General features: G+C 48.6%; 1 protein-coding gene across 1 annotated transcript in view; it reads left to right on the top strand.

The window, feature by feature from the left end:
- LOC126547766 (UPAR/Ly6 domain-containing protein crok-like) overlaps positions 1-8,493 on the top strand; it is a 63,418-nt gene extending 54,925 nt beyond the window's left edge. The window contains exon 3 of the mRNA XM_050195744.3: positions 436-8,493. Coding sequence (XP_050051701.1) covers positions 436-647 — 212 coding nt within the window. The 3' untranslated portion in view covers positions 648-8,493. The remainder of the gene's footprint in view (positions 1-435) is intronic.
- The last annotated feature ends 8,852 nt before the right edge of the window (positions 8,494-17,345 follow it).

Raw genomic sequence — 17,345 nt, 5'->3', positions numbered from 1 at the left:
GCGCTGGGCGCCTCGAGTTCTTACGCCACTTGCTCGGCGCATTCCATCCTATGGCAGAACATGACCTAGTGAGTGGGAGTTAATCAGGGTAGCAGTGAAATTTTCGGCATGCTATAGTCCTGCGGCTTGGCCGCCTTTCTAAAGCAGAACAACAAAGTTAAGCAGAACTTTGATGCTGGCGGAATCGATTCATCAAAGGTTGATCCAGAGGTGCGGAAAGAATACTGAGAAAAATGCAATTGTAAGCGTAACACAGTGGTAGCACTGGCAGGATGGTGCTAGCAGCACCAAGGATAGGTTCTGGCAGTATTGTGCGGGCAGCTATCATTGCAACCTTCAAGCTTCTGGCATTAAATTTACATTGTCTCTTTTGCGATCCACTTTTGCTGGTTTGTTTCGTCTTGTGCAATTTCCGAGGCTGTGCTTTACTTGCAGTGTACAGCGACTTCCGCACCGTGCGCGACTGCGGATGGCTCAAGGACGACAAGCAGGGCTCCGAGTGCATGCGCCGCGCCGGCACCTTCAGCGTGCTCATGAAGTACTGCAGCTGCGACAAGGACGGCTGCAACGGCGCCCGTCGGCCTTCGACCGCCTCCTCGTTGCTCATGGTGGTGCCGCCGTTGCTGCTGCTGCGCCTGTTCAAGTAAAACTGCGTCACGACGGCCCCCACCACATGCAGCACACGCGTCCTCCACTGCGGGACAGTGCACGTGCGCCGCGAACCAGACGGCCGCTTCGTGGCGTGCCAGAGCAACACGTGCCACGACGTTGCCGTGGCATGCCATCATGGCCTGGTGCGTCGCGGCGTCGTGTGGTGAGCGACGACACGTCAGCTGCCTACCCCACGGTGCGGCGGTGTCAACGGGAGAACTACTTCGCGGTCTCGAAGGCGTGCAACGCCACGCGGGAACGTGCTCTTTTCGTCTGGACCCAAACGAAGATGTTACGGGTGGCTTCGCGGAGGCCCTGCCAACTTGGCCGGACCACGCGTGGTCAAGTGCGGGCGGGGTCTGTAGTGCGTCTTGTTGCCGGGTGTAAATTGTCGCGAGGCTTGAGGCTGTGCATCTTGGGGAGGTAAAATGACACGCTGCACTTGGCGACGCCCCTTGTGCAAGAGAACAGGCATGGCGCTCATCTATAGTTGTGGACACTGTGTACACATTACTCGGCTTGACGTTTGAGCGCCCATTGTTCTGCTTCTGTGCGTTCCTCGATGATTTCTTCCGGTTTTATTTGTTGCATTGGTGCTGTCATTTACCAGTGACAGCTCAAAGCAAACGGGATAAATCGGATCAATGCAAGCAACGAACTAGTCAGTCAGGTGTCGCCCAACTTACAGGGAATGCTGAGCTCAGACGCGATGTTGTGCGAGCTGACGCACTGCTTTGAAGCATCGTAAGCAGCACATTAGAGGGTACCTTACAGCGGAGTCGTCGCCGCGCGAAACGAAAGCAACGTTGTCATAGGTAGCCAAAATCTTCAATGTCAGATTAGTCACTCAGCATAGGCTGCGCGATGATATCATTTGTGTTGGGCGCACATGAGAAGTGACTGCATCAAACTGTCATGTCTCCCGACGCCCAAGCCGAATCACGAAATCACATGGGCATCAGGACACGACGCCGTGGTGGTACGAAAGCTCACACGAGTGCTGTCAGAACGGCGCTTACCAATGGCCGAAGGACTATTGCCCCTATTCTATAATAATTTATACCAGCAGAAGAAATCTTAAAGCTAAACATCCCGGTGAAACTAAAGGTTTGCGTGCATTATACCATTCTTGTTGCAGATATTCTAAAATGCATATTTGGATTTCAGTAGAGGCTTCAGAACTACATGCTAAGTCTCGCGGCTGGGACTATCTGCCCGAAGGGAACAATCTTGCCTGAAAACTGCCGCTATTTCTTTTTTCAGTGCTTCCGGTGTCAGACGTTAAGCTTTAGGACACTGGAAACACATTCTTGTGCTGTGACGATATTGCGGTCCCGGCCTTCCCCTGTTCGGCAAGCGAAGAGCCCGAATAACCGATGTGAGAACGAACGAATCCTTAGTGTAGAACCATAGACTAATTACTTGCCAGTGCTTGCAGAGAAACGAGCGTTCTTCGTCGCTTCGGTCGTCTCAGCTGGGTTGTATTCACCTGCGAGACTACCCCATGGTGGCAATGAACCCTTTCTTATGTTTAGCTGGTTACGAGTGAAGTCATCGTTGTGGCAACTGCCACAACGCCAGCTGCACCCATATTTTCAACCGAGTTGTCCTTTCAGATAAGTTCACTATGCATAGGTGCAGTGCTCCGTGTTGTCCCTTCCTGATTCGTCCTGTTGAGCGCAAATTCTCTGGCGCTGCGCACGGTCGCCCTCTTGTTGAGCTCTGCCACTGTCACATGCCGCGACACCGTTGCTGCAAGGTGCAGCCTCTGCATACAACACACTTGCTCGCTGCGGTGTAGCGATCAAGGCTGGCTTTCCCAAAACTTCGTCTGTGGCACCAATGCGCAGCGTGCGTTGCAAGTTAAGGCAAACAATATTGCTGTGTGAGCGTAGCAGTTCACATTGAAATGCGTTTTGTGTAGTGGAGTCGCATTTGTCAAAAGCTTTATTGCTCGTATGATCGTGAGCGAAGATCTGGGAGGTGCAAGCCTTTTGAATGTTGCAGGGTCGCTACAAATACTCATGGACAAGTAGTTTCGAACTTTTGAGCAAATGGCTCTAATGCCACACTGCCACGAAGACAAGTGAAAAGTGTTTAGGTCGTCAGGTAGCCGTCATCGGCGATCTTAGCGAAAGCCTTGATAGGCTCATTGGACTGAACTTAAACAGTGTATTCATCACGTGTCGCAAAGAGGAGCCTTCATTGTTCAGAAAGTGATACCGAGATATAGTTCCATGGCTGCTTCAGCAGATATGTATGCATTCATATGTCTCAGGAAAGAGTAGAAATACAGGAAGTTAATTTTTTTCTTTAGAACTTATGAAGTTGGCATAATAATTGACAATACTTGCAGGTAACACAACTTGCAGCTAGTTTAGTAGACGGAACAACCTGCGTAGAAAAGGTAGGCTGGAACCCTCAGATCTTCCGTTGCCCACGAAGCACTCGCAGCCCGTTGATAGCACTCCACGCTGTCATTACTAAGCTTGTACATAGTGTGCATAGTTTGTGGTTATTTGCTTTTCTCAGTGTTCATAGAACGCAGCACGTTCCTGTGTGGCAAAGCAGCCGATTGTAGATGCAAATGCAGAGAACGTACGCAAGCCGTGTTTCGCTATTGTTCTAGCTCTGTTGGTTTCGAAGGCGACGGACTGTGTGGTCCGCGCCAGCTTTCACTTTATGCTCACATCGCACTAGTGCGGCTTCAATCATGCTTCTGCAAATCACAATGATACACTACGCTTAGCGTGGATGACGCCTGCCGCGGCCTGCTACTAGAAGCCGCGAACCCGACCCCGTGTAAACGCGGGTATACCGCGTCGTATCTTGTAGCATGTAAGTCCTTCGTGTGTTCCTTTGTGGTTAGTCGCTCTCCAATTCAAAGGAGGCAATATGTACGCGCGTCATATGAACTTATTTAAACGAAGTTTAGTCTGCGTTCTATTTCATCAAAAAAAAAAAAATCAGGTCGAGGGGGTGGGTTCGGGGGTCTTTGTCACATACATTCATGAAGAAGGCATCGGATGCTTGCAACTGTGCTACATGCTGAAAACAATACGGTCACTCACTTGTGTTTCTGTGTTTACTGAAAGTGTTAATTTGCGAATGCTTCATTCTATGTCTCATATTGGTAATGTTTGCTGATGTAAGGGAGGAGAGGATAACTTTAAAGAGTGTTTCAGTGGGAGAAATTGTGCCATACTTGCTCTGCGTAGAGGAGGACAGAATGCGCGAGACTATTTGTAATACTTGTTTGGAAGGGATCTCATGAAACTTCCGCGCCTTAGTGAATGAAAGAGCCAGCTTTTTTTTTCTTTATGTGTCATTTCAAATGTGTTGTTGGATGCTTGCGAGAGAGAATATTCACCATGCGGCAACTTAAATCAAGAATGGTTCTGTACCTATCGATTCGTGAGAGCGTATTGTCGGTTACGTTTAACGCTCCTGCGTTTCATTTGTCTTGCGTAACGCAAGCACAATCCTGTTTTTTACGTTGCTTTAAATTTTACCTTTTCTACCTTTTTTTTTTTTTCAGAAATAGCGATTTCTTTTTCACACGACATACGGAAATTCGGCTCGAACACATTAGACGTCAGAGATTACGCACTGCATGCCACTACTGAATTGCATCAAGTATTATTCGAGAAGATAGTGCGTCTGCGTATAATTTAGGCTGTGCGAAAAGACCACCGTACGACATTTGCAGAATAATGCCACTCTCGGTAGCCAGAAAATCGCATGCACAACACTTAGACGAAAAATCAACGCTCATTTAGGCCGTCATTCATCAAAGTGTTAGCTTTGCCTAGAAAGAAAAGAACTGGCAGACAGATGGTTGAAACTGCGCTAGCTCGTGCACGAGTAACTGAAGAGGAGAACGTTGTATGCGGCACAATAGTTTGTGAGCAGTCATTTTGCACCAGCGCCAGTGGTTTTCAGGCGAGTCAAACGATCAGCTCGGTGATCACTACGCCGTCGATGGATGTTTTCTCGCTGCGGCGAATCGCGATCTTGGGAAGACAGCGTTGAAGAGATCCCGGGCATGCTCTCGTTGCTGCGGGAAACGCGATAACTAAAGGAAAGAGATATTGGAGATTCACAGCAGGCGATGTCACATCGATTGCTCCTCTCTTTAATCCCCCGAGCAAGAATGCGTTCTTCGCGTGGGAATGGCGCGGATGCAGGCGCTTCCATAACCGTCGCACTTCGGCGACAACGAGCAACTTTCTTTTCATCAAGCCAGTTCGGCGCTCTGCATGAGCGCCTTGCGGATTGAAAAGGCGTGGGACACTCTGTGCAATAGTTACCGCGGTAATATTCATCGCCCACATCGCGTTCTCCCTGAAAGGCGAATGTGTTTACGCGAGGCGACAACAATAGTAATAAAAAAATAAATAAAGCCACACCTGCCTGAATGTGCGTATCGTAGTGAACACCGGCTGTAACAGTTCATGCACGGAATAAACGCTAAAACAAAGTAAACGACGCAGAATTTCTGATGCGTATTGGTTGTGACGTGTGATCTTGGTATACACCTCACTATGATATACGTTTGGTGGTTGAGGTTCGTCACGCTACGCAACGCACCACTGTGGTATTGTGCCCTGAGACGCAGACTCGGTGTGTATAGCACGTGTTCGTGTTTGAAAAAGGAGAATGGGGAGATGAGCATTAATACTATGCGCCGGCTGAGTGCCTCGACGGCGTTCAAACTTGACGTCTTTGTTTTCTCTGTGTGTATCTTCTAACACCGCGGGTAGAAAACTGTCGGTACAAGAGGATGCCAACGATTCAACTTAAATGTCGTTCAATTCAAGAAACGCAAACGAGAAGGATATACGAAATACAAAAACGTCACTGTTTCGGACAGTAAGAGAGGCACAGGTAATAACCCTACTTACTCACTGCCCAATTATCTCCGCCACTTTATCCAAGCAAGGTGTATAGGCGTATGTAGCCGTCTGGAAGAAAGTGTAAGCACCTAGCAATATTATACGCCGCACAGCGCTTTTATGGACTGCTTCACCAAAGATGATAGAGAGAGACAGAGTAGATCTGGTGAAGGTGAGAGACGCAAAATAATTTGAGCTTGCCTACGGGACGTAGTCAGCCCCGTTACAAACATCGTGCTTCAACGTCGCGCTGTTGTTTCGCCACATCAAATAAACTGATAGCGTGTTAGTGTCAGGCTATAGACACTCATCTCGAGTAGCACGCAGAGCTTTTTATTTTTTCCCTCGCTTTAAGCACAAGACTAGAGACAGGCGCAAAAAAAAATAAAAGAAAACGAAATATGGTAGAATAGGAGATGCGACCAACTCATAATAATATGCTGTACGCTGCAGCGCAGAGCGTACAGCATGCCATCTTGAAGATATGTTCTATACCAAGATTTTTTATGCGTGCGTACAATTTTTTCTGTGATTTTCCTGACTGTTTTTGAACCGCTTGAAACATTTCAATTGAAATCTTTCTTTTCCTAACTACGCACACACCAAACCGCTATCGAGAAGACTTGTAGATAATCACGTAGCGTCACCTTCGGACGCGGTAGATTGGCACTGGTTACGTTGCTGGATATATTTACTGTTCCTAGTGGGCATGTACCATACCGTAAGAGCAGCATCAGGTAGAACATACCTCTTTTACGCGAATAAGGAGCTGGTCATGAGCGTGAATGAGAGAGAGAGAGAATAAAAAAGAAATAGGCAGATTGTACTCCTCACTGTGCTCGAATATTTTAGGTGTTGTTAGAAGGTAGTCGTATCATCTTTGGCCCGCGAAAAACCACAGTGCGCTTTTCGGCAAGCGCAAGAGCATTCTATTTTACTTCCTCAGCCTATGCTTATTTGCTATTTGAATCCGCGACGCTGGAAAGGGTAGCACGCCCTTGTAACATGGCAACGTCTTCACATAACGAAACTGGTGGCATTTAAAATAAGAAACGTAAGGAAGTACAAAAAGCAATGCTTCATTCCGTCCTGAAGTGACCTGCATAATGTACTCTCTGCGCCTGAGGTAAAGCGCGTCCGATCACCCATCAGGACCAAAACCTATTCAGAACTTATTGCTGCGCCTATGTTCTTTGTTAACACTTTGCTACGTTGTTGCCGCGCTCATGTAAGGTAACCTGCTTGTGTCTTCTTTCCCGTCAGACTGAAGCAAAAGGAAAAAAAAGAGTTAAAAATGTCTTCCGTGCGCTTCCGACCATCAACAGTCATTTCCCTCCTATTTTTGTGTGCACGGCCGAAAAATATCGGCTGCAAAAACGTATTTCCCATGGTTGCAACAGTTCGTGTTGCATTTGGCATTTCACCCCGGAAGATGAAAAGGAAAGCGAATCTGACACGTTCCTCCACTCGCAGCCCTCCTCTTCGACTCGACGAAGTAAAGCCTCTTAAACTTCGTAAAGTAGCGAAACTCTCCTCCTCTGCCTTCACTCCTCCTCGTTTCTCCTCTCTTTCACGCTCCCTCTCGACCGTGGCGCCGCCTACACTGCTCGAGCGTAGCAACGGCGCCAACATGCACTCCTCGCCACTCCGTAGACGCTTCTCGAGCAAAAATGGCGCTGATGCACGGCGCGAGGGCCCACGTGATGCTATTAGGCCAATAGCGACGCGGCGTCGGCCTCAGCCAGAGCGCGCGAGGAGGAGGCGGCATTCTTCAAAGCGTGGCACTACTTCACGAAGTTTAAGGGGTTTTACGACGAAGTGGATCGCAGCACCGCTCATCGACAGAAGTGGTCACTGCTATTTATTGCCGCTCCACGGTACCCTTGAGAAGCGTACTGTTTTTTGGGGGTCGAGGGGAGGCGCTGTGCTCAACCCTGTTGAGTGGAGAGAGAGCTTCGAGAACCCGAGGAAAAGAGTTTTGCGGACGTCAAGATGGCGCCTAATGTTCAAATTACAACCCGGGTGTTTGGCGCCATGGTCACCTTATACTGCACGAGCCCCTATCTAGTCATACAGCCGCTCACTCCTCTGAGGCGTGCAGGATGCCTGGCCGAATACCGGTGGAGCGTCAGGGCGCAAAGAACACGGCGCGAAATATATTCTCAGAGGCCATAGTTTTTGTGTGTGCACTTCGGAGCGAATATTGGAGCGAGAGTCGCACAGCAACGCGCGGACTCTCGGTATCAAAGTGGAGCCCGCCGCCAACTTTAGCGAACAGAGTAGAAGTTGCGCGAGTGAAAGTATTGCTTCTTTATTTTGTGAAACGCGCTCGTATGTTTTGCAACAGAGAGCTTATTTGAGACGTCAGAGTCGGGAACCGAACGTCAGCAGGTGCGTCTCAGTGGTCACACCTGCTAGGGTGTACATGGTTTCTGTACATTGTAAATTTGACCGTGTGGGCGCTGTCGATAAGTGTTCTCATAATTAATACTGTATCGGCGAGGTGACAAAGAGAAACAAACGCACGTTGACTACTTTGATTGTTTAAAAAAAGAACAATAATGTACACGACCAAAGGACCAGAAGTACCACGCAGTGGCGGTACGAAATATTGCCGTTCAAATGAATTTGTCAAGACGCTTTCATTTCAGCTTTCCTTTCTTTCTCTTTCTGCCGCTCCTGTTGCTGTTGCTTTTCTTTGTGCGCGACGTTGTAAAGGACACTGGTTCAAGAAAACAGAGTTACCAGAAGCCAAGACTGGTACTATTTTTGTTGCCCACTTTTACAGGCGAAAGGTATAACTTGGCTGTGCGCCACTTTTTTTCCCTCAAAATCACCGTGCGCTTAAAAGGTCAGCAGGAAAAAAAGCGCCGCAAGTGCACAGCAATGTACCGCAAATCATGCTATCACATTGTGTTCTAATGGTGTAATAAAGCGTCATACAACAGCCTCTTGGTTACTACTTCTTTCAAGCATTGGGTCGCGTTCACTTTCATGCCCACCGTATAGATTTGCAAGCCATTTGCAAGCCATTTGCTCCTCTACGTCTTTCTAAACTAGTTTAGACGATCCGAAAAAGAGAATCTGCAGACTCTGAAAGTCACATAGCGGCCATGTTTTGAATATCGCTCACTGCGAAGAGCGCAGGCGAAGATAAATTCGCAGTTCTTTTTTAAACACACACGGCAGGTAACAATGCCAAAAGTTATATTGAACTATTTGGACAATAACATGAGACCTTGCTGCAAAATTTGAGCAAAAACAAACTAGTGTTCTTGGTTGAAAAAAATAAACAATTTTGTTTTATTTTAAGGGGAAAACACAAGTCCATCTTATGAGAACTACTGAACGGCTGCAACGACTTCCTGCGCATACTGTTTTTGCTGAGGATCCTTAGATGTATATGAAGCGATGATCTCTTAAACTGTGACCGGTGCCACTGTTGTGGGCGTGTGCCTCTGGCCACACAGGCATAAAAGGCTGATGCTGATGAATAAGTAGAAAAGCTGATGTATTTGGTACCTGTATGAGCATATGACCCCGTGCTCGTACTTTTATCTTACTGGAAATCTAGAGCAGTTCAATTAAATCGAATGGGAGGATCGTTATCAGTAAACTGCCTTTGAGCTTTATACAGCGCATGGTAATGGTGGAACCAGCCGCAGTATATTGCCTTTAGAAAGAGGGAAGAAGTAGTCGACAACTACCGTTATCTACTTCCAGTTTCGCTGCTTTAGGCGCTGCAAATAGGAGCAGCAAGACTCTATTTTCGTTAAAGCAAGTGATGACATTTTAGTTCATTCAACGTCCTTTTTAAAATGATGAAGGCTTTAATCTCATCAATCTTGTAGTAAAGACCTATGGCATTAAATAATTGCTATGCTCGGTATTGGTTTAATTGTTTAAGTTAATTAATTTCTGGAGTTTTATGTGCCAAATACACAGTATGATCATGAGGCACGCCGTAGTCGGGAAATCCGGAATAACTTTGACCAGCCGGGATTCTTTAACGTGCACCTAATGTACCGTACGCGGGTGGTTTTGCATTTCGCCTCCATCGAAACGCCACCGCCGTGGCCGGCATTCGATGTCGAACCCTTGGGCTTAGCAGCGCAACGCCAAAGGCATTATGCCACCACGGCGGGTGGTATTGGTTTAAGTGCTTTCACATGATGACATGACCGTGACATCGGTGCAATTGTACACTCAGAGCTGACCGCTACGCATCGAAGCACCGACGTCGCAGGAGCACGGTGAGTAGATTGTGACCATCTAGGCTATTAAATGGCGAAGAGCATCTGTTCATGCTGTTGCGGCTCGTGGTAGCGTTTAGGCCAGGAATCCACCCTGCTCATTGATGAGCACGTCCGGTGGTAGGAATAAAGGAAGAAAAGGGTTTATTTACACTGGCTCCAGATACGGAAGCCCACACCATGTAGGAGCATATTATACGACTGAGTTACCATCAGGACACGTCAGCACACCGTGTCACTGCAACAAAAGTCCACGCTCTTAATACTGTTGTCTTCCCTAGGAGACTAGACTAGGGAATCTGATGACTGCATCGCGGCCAATCAGAATCGTGGAATCGGTCGCAATATCCCGCCCATGACGTCGCATCGTTCCGCCGAACTCCGCCACCTATGTGCACCTTCGCCTCCACATATTGTGCAAGTGTGTTGCAATCTGGGAATCCGAGGTTGACGCTGTTCCCACAGTAGCATTCGACGTTGGCTTGCCAGGGTCAGGTTCAGGTAGAGTGACCTTCGCGACAGTTGTAACCTCGAAGTGAGCTCCTTTGTTTGCTCGTCACAGTCTATTTCGCGCCCCGGGTCGTCTGGGCACGCGCTGATGAAAAGAATGCCACGTGGAAAACGTCTAAGGAAAGCTCATCGCCGTATTGAGACGTAACAGAGTCCGCCGCCGCCAGGAGATTCGACCTGACGGTGACCAGCTATCAGGTTGCCCGAAGCGTCGATGTTCGGTCGCGACCTCAGGAATTGTTCTAGGAGTGATGGTTGATGACATACTGCAGCTTGAGGACCGAGCATTCGCTTCATTGTGGCCTTAGACCTGGGAATAGACAAGCACACACACACTCCGGTCGGCGTGCCTGATCGAGACGCCTAAAGGCCGATTCACATGACGGACCAAATTGCTCTTTTGGACCGCGGTCCGCGCATCACGTGATAGGACGTCACCAGTTCGTGCGTACCGCTGTTGGCCCGCGCAAGACCGCGGCCCTCGCGGTCCAACAAATCGCCGAGGCTTTTCCCGCTTCAGTTTTGGCGGCGGACCGCATGCAAACCGCAGCGATATTGGCGTAGCCAACGAGTGTTGTCCGGCAACAGAGTGTCTTCAGCCAAATCCAATCTAGTTTTCGGCTCAGCAAAAGCCAGTCAAGCCAGTCGTTTCATGTCCGCCGTTCCGCCTACACGTGCGTGCAGCAGATATATTTTTTAAACACGGTATCCTCTTGGAGTGACGAGGAGGTTTTTTTTTTATTTTGTATCCCTCGTTGAGCAGTTCCCGGCTTTGTGGGACTGGAGCCGTAATGATAACAATGATAACACTCTGGCCGAGAGTGTAGCTGGTTGGTCTGCTCCGCCGTCTGCTATGGCGGTCCGCCGTGTGGATGTGCTCTGCGCCGGACCGGACCGCAGCGGGCCGTGACGTAGCATCACGTGACCGATCGGCCCGCAGACTTGGTCCGTCGTCTGGATCGGCCTTAATGGGCGCTATGATCCGCGCATCGTTTTACAAAGTTCTACCCCTTTCTCTGTCTCACTTTTTTTTTATGTCGTGGTCAGCCTTCGGCAAAACAGAAATTAGTTGCCTATCTCAATAACATCGATAGCGATACGTACAGAACACATTAAAGAAAGAATACCCCGAGTTCGTTGCTTAAAATCCCAGGCTCAGACCGTCTGCGTTCTTTTTCTCGTTACCTTTCCTATACTTGACCTCGAAGTTGTATTCCTGAAAAATGAGACTCCATCTCAGGAGTCTCCCGTTTTTTTCCCGAGATTTTCTTCAGTCATGCAAGAGCGCAATGGTCGCTCTCGACCGTGAATTTCATGCCTTGCATATAGCATGTTAGATTTTGAATGACCCATACTATGCACAAATACTCTTTCTCCGAGGTGCTAAACGCCTCTTCTCGCGGTGTCCGTTTTCGACTGAGGTACAGCACGGTATGGTCGTAACCTTGGAACACGGTATGCACGGTTAAGTTGGGCAAGGACGACACCAAGACCACGTTTACTGCCGCCACACTTGAGAATTAATTTTCTGCAGAAGTCTGCTGAGACAAGCACAGGCCGTGAAGACAAGGCTTTCTTCTAAAAACAATACACATATTCCGAATAAGGCTTCGCAAATCTTCCTCTTTCGTGCGACTCACACACTAACATTTTCTTTATTGTCCACTAAGGACCCGCAATAAGGAAATAACCAAAAGATGTTGCGTAAATTACACGCTTGAGACTATACGAAGATTCGAGCTTATTTCTAAATACTTCCACGCACGTTCTAAGCGATATTCAATACGCTGCAGTCTTAGGAATACACGTGCAAGACACGAACCAACGCGTTGCTTCTCTTTGTCCGAGCAAGACACGCCCTAAAGGACCGGTACAATCACTTTCTAAAATTGTGTGGTTAAACAATGGCTCCGCCAAATAACGTGTCTTACATTCAAAGAAAATCTCACGAACCCATGGAGAACCCATGGAATCTCATGGACAAATATGGAGAACTAGGCGAGGTCTACGTTCTGTTCCGGAACAACGTTTTCCGTTTAAGGCCCTAGCGCTATTCCAGCGCCGACAACACATTGATGTAGCGGAACACTTCTGTGCTATGATTGCGGGCCAGCCAACTCGCACAGGTTCGCTTACATTGAACCATATTCCAGATTCACAAGATTCACGCATGGATCTGCCTTTCACGACGCAAGAGCTTGACGCGGCTCTCGCCCTATGTAATCGGTGGTCGTCGCCTGGTCCGGATGTCATATCTTACCGTATGCTATGTCATCTTGGTGAACGGGCAAGAAGTGTGCTCCTTAATATCTATAACGAGTCCTGGTAGGAGGACAAAGTTCCTCAAGATTGGAAGATCTTGAGGAACCCGGTACCGCTGGTACCGCTTCTTAAGCCTGTCAAGTCTCCCTTAGAGATAACTTCATACCGACCAATTGCGCTGGCAAGTTGCGTTGGGAAGGTAATGGAGCGAATGATCCTCGCCAGACTTGAGTGGTACCTTGGACATTACGAAATCTACCCGGACGTCATGGTTGGCTTTCTACGTCACCGATGTTCTATCGACAACGTTATTGATCTGGTAACCTTTTGTTCATCACCAAAAGACGTGTAAGAGGTTATCTGTCGCAATGTTCTTAAATATAAAGGGAGCCCACGACAACGTTCTTCATCACGCCATACTTGAAGCATTGCAATCGGTGGGTTTAGGCGGTCCATTATATCGTTGGACACGCAGTTATTTACACAGGCGGGCTCTATTCGTTAACACTGAAGCTGGCCCAACATCGCAATATTATACGCAACATGGAGTTCCACAAGGCGGTGTCTTGAGTCCCGCGGTTTTGAACCTTGTACTCAATGGTATCTGGGACGACTTCCGAACACAGTTAATATATCAATGTATGCCGACGACATTTGCGTCTGGGCATCTGGTGTGACACGGCCGCAAGTACGCGCAAGGCTTCAAAAAGATGTGTGGGGTTCTCACACCCGTGCTCTTGGGACAAAGGAACGACAACACAGTAGTGCAAACAATCACAAGGGCATTTATTGCGCCTTTCATAGATCAATTCCTGCTAGCCGAGTTGCTATCTACAAAACATGCCGATGGCTGCGCGACAAATCTAGAAGTCTGATTCGCCGCGACCGGATAACGAGCGAATATGTTCGCCCCATGCTGGATCCCAACGCCTGGTCGTTCGCGCGTACGGTCACGCGAACGGTGGCGCGTTCGAAGAAGGCCAAGCAAGACGGTCTCGCAGTAGCATGGATCGGCGCACGCATGGAAGTCCGCGGCGTTCGCCGATCCGCAGCCAAAGAGGAAGAGCTTTTCCCTTTTCGCGCCCAAGTAAACCCGCCGGTAGGCGGCGTTAGCAGCGCAACACTCGCGCCATCTCTCGCACTGCGCTTCAACCACACCGACCGCCGCGAGCCCCAGGCCACGCGGCGAAGCCGCATTGCAGGAGACGGGAGCTATGCGGGAAAAGAACATATCAGAGGACGCGTGAGAGTCGCGCATCCCCACAGCTGCTACGTCAACATCAACGTACTTAAATGAACAAGGCCTCAAGATCTCACCAGCAAAATGCGCATTGGTCGCGTTTAGCCGAAAGCCAATGAGATCATACGATGTCTCTATCGACGGTCAAATCATACCTTATGTCAGGACGCACCGATTCTTAGGCGTAATGATTGATCGTGACCTCTGCTGGAGTCCTCATGCGGCCTACCTAAAGAAGCGCCTGACGGATGTTTCTAATGTGTTTAAGTTTCTTGGAGGAAAAGTCTGGGGTACGTCAGTACATGCAATGATGCAACTATACAGGACGCTCTTTCTTGGGTATTTGCGATACAGCTTGCCTGTGCTGACCGACACCTGCAGGAGTAATATCCGTACACTCGAAATCGTCCAGGCCCAGGCACTTAGAGTGTGTCTTGGATTGCCGCGGTGCTCGTCAACAGCTCAAACAATTGCCATTGCACACGATATCCCGGCCAAGACCCATATAGTCATGGAAGCGCTCAGAGCACACGTAAGACACCTCGCTCGAGCCCCTGCCCATCATCTAGCTTCACCGCCAGAGGGTCGACCACGTGCCTCCTTTTGTAAAACAGTCCTGCCCTATAGTGCATACCTTCCATCAGGTTATACAGCTCCAGCGAAAGTTCCGTTTTCACCATGGTGCTTGGCTCAAGCAAAGGCTCGACTAATGGTACCAGGAATACGAACAAAAGCCCAACTCTCGTCTCCGGCACTCAAGCAGCTTTCACTGCTCTTGCTGTACGAGACATACAACAAGCATCATCATCTATATACTGACGCTTCAACCACGGTAAATGGGTCTGCAGGATCGGTGATCTTTCCTGCGAAACCCTCCACCATAAAGATTCGACTATCTCACCAGACTACATCGACTGCCGCGGAGCTTGCTGCTATTCGTTGTGCACTTCGTGTAATTTCTGATGAACTACCCAAGAAATGGAGCGTGTTCAGTGACTCCAAGGCTGCTCTTCATTGTTCGGTTTCTGCCTTACGGCGAGGACCCCACGAACAACTAGTTCTAGAAATCAGACTGCTGCTTCACCACCTCGTCGAGCAAGGACACGATATCACGTTACAATGGATTCCAAGCCACTGTGGCATAATGGGCAATGAACATGCCGACGCAGCAGCACGATCTGCACATGAGAAGGGCTTGCAAGACTCCATTCCATTCTCAAGAACAGACGCTGCAATGAAAATTCGTGTGCTTGCAAATGAAGCCATCAGAACTTTATGGAACACACCAAGCTTGAAGCACACACGTCTACACCGACTGGACTCATCCCTTCGACTTCGACCCCCATCTGGACTCTCTCGACTCGAGACAGCAGAACTTTGCCGACTGCGGCTTGGTGTCGCTTAGACAAGATCTTTCGCATTCCGAGTCGGTATGGACGAGAGCCCGGCTTGCAGTCACTGCGGCGGTGAGGAGACTACAGAACATGTACTTTGCCACTGTCCTCAATACAGCGCGCACCGGCTGTCACTAGCGACAGCGTTGGCACGCCATGACGACAGGCCACCTTCAGAACAGCCAGTCTTGGAATGCCGACATGAACTGTCGTCGCAGCGAAAGTCGGTCAAGGCTTTGTTGACCTTTTCACGTGACAGTGACCTATTAGAAAGACTATAATGATCCCATTCCGTCCCTATTCATATTTTTTTCGCGCTTTTATTTTTGCCACGCTCTTCTTTCCATCTTTACTTCCCCTTTCCCTTCCCCTAGTGCAGGGTAGCAAACCGGAGGTTTTAACTCTGGTTAACCTTCCTGCCTTTCTCTCATTTGCATCTCTCTCTTAGTGAATAAACATTCGCGTTACAATTGCATGCTTTCTTTCGGTGCTCAGATATATTGATATGAGATCGCATATTCAAATTGCGGCGCAATAATTGAGGATTGTGGCCTAAGTAAGTATGTATTTTCACGCAATTTTTCTAATAAGGTTCCCACAAAACTACAACGCTCACAAGATTAAACATAATTTCAAGTATGCAAATGCGAAAATTTTCAATAAGTGGCAGGATCCAGCGTGAAAACTTGCTGAAGTCAGGTAGCAGACATCAGAGCACATATTGTCGATCTCATCCCGAAAGGCAAGGAACCGCAGAAAGGTACTGGCATCTTCCCAGACAGACAAACTTTCTGCTCTAATAACGCATAGCCACTATGCAAGATAATCTTGAAACGTCGTTTCAATGGTACCCACTCAACGTCATCGCGGCGGACGTTGCGTTGAACGTCTTGTTCCCTGTGCAGAAGATAGCAGGCCACAGTATGCGCATGGATGATCTCACTCATCCGGATAGGATCATCATTATAGAGTGAGGTTTGTTCTATGGTCAGGCATAAATTTACCCGCGTTGATCGCGTACCTCCACCACAATCGCTTTGCAAATGCGCTTGGATAGCCTTTAACAGCGGAAGCTCCGTGTCACCGCTGCAGACCTCGCGTTCATGCGCCCCACCCACTCTGCAGGAGCTAGAAAACGTCAGAGTGTGCATTGTTGATCTTTTTACACATAACACAAAATCAGCAATTACATATCACCTGTGTTCCTTGCTCAGATGAAGTTCCCTGCGTTGATCGGTTGGGTCCGCGAGAATGACTTTCTAACCGCTTGGTAGTTCTAAGAGCGTGAATTCCACTGTGGAGACCTACCATTCGTGAGCCTCTTTCCTTGTGTAGTAGCTCGTTGCTGAGAGCCCGCACTTTGTGATTTCGTTCCAGCCAGGAAGGAACTCCACTGTAATATACAGGATCAGATGTCGTCCATAGTCGGGCCAAGTTTCCTGGATGAACAGAATACGTTCATTGTGATCAACTTGCAACAGCTTCTCAAGAGCTGCAGCGACACGAGCACTATGTCATTGAAGAGATACCACTCGCGCGCTTCTTCCACTGTGTGCCAGCTAATCAAGGTCAGTGCGTACTTTGTTGATCTCGTTCCACCCTGGAACGTGTTATAGTAACCAGTAAGCAATCAGTGTCATGGTAAAGTGATGCTTACTGCGTTAATCGGGTGCGTTCATTTGGATCATCTTTCAACAGCTTCCGAAGAGATGCATCTTCACGAGACCACCGGAGAAGACTTAGCATTCGCCCGTATATTCCACTGTGCATTAGCTAATTGAGGTGAGGGCGGACCTTGTTGATCTTGTAACGCCGTCGCCTACCACATCAAGAATGTATGCGGGCTTTTTTCAGGAGGCACAGGCCATAAGGCAACTATCAAGGTCATGCTGGAAAGTCCGGCAACGAGCGGGCATCCGGGCTGGCGAGCGTGGCAAGACTCCCCCCCCCCCCCCCTCCCCATTTTTCCCAACCTGCGGGCTCACCCATAGAACGTTCTGCACTAAAGCCTTGAAGAGCAATGACGCTTTTTTATAAAAACGGGCACCGAGAAGACCTGGCTGCGACCCCTAATCCCGACGACCCTTTTGTCAGAGGGCTAAGCCTATGAGCAGTTCTTTTAACCAAATGCAGAGCAGGA

The sequence above is a fragment of the Dermacentor andersoni genome, chromosome 1 (assembly GCF_023375885.2).
Source record: "Dermacentor andersoni chromosome 1, qqDerAnde1_hic_scaffold, whole genome shotgun sequence".
Lineage (NCBI taxonomy): Eukaryota > Metazoa > Arthropoda > Arachnida > Ixodida > Ixodidae > Dermacentor > Dermacentor andersoni.
The sequence above is the reverse complement of the archived record's forward strand: the minus strand, read 5'-3'. Positions and strand labels throughout refer to the sequence as shown.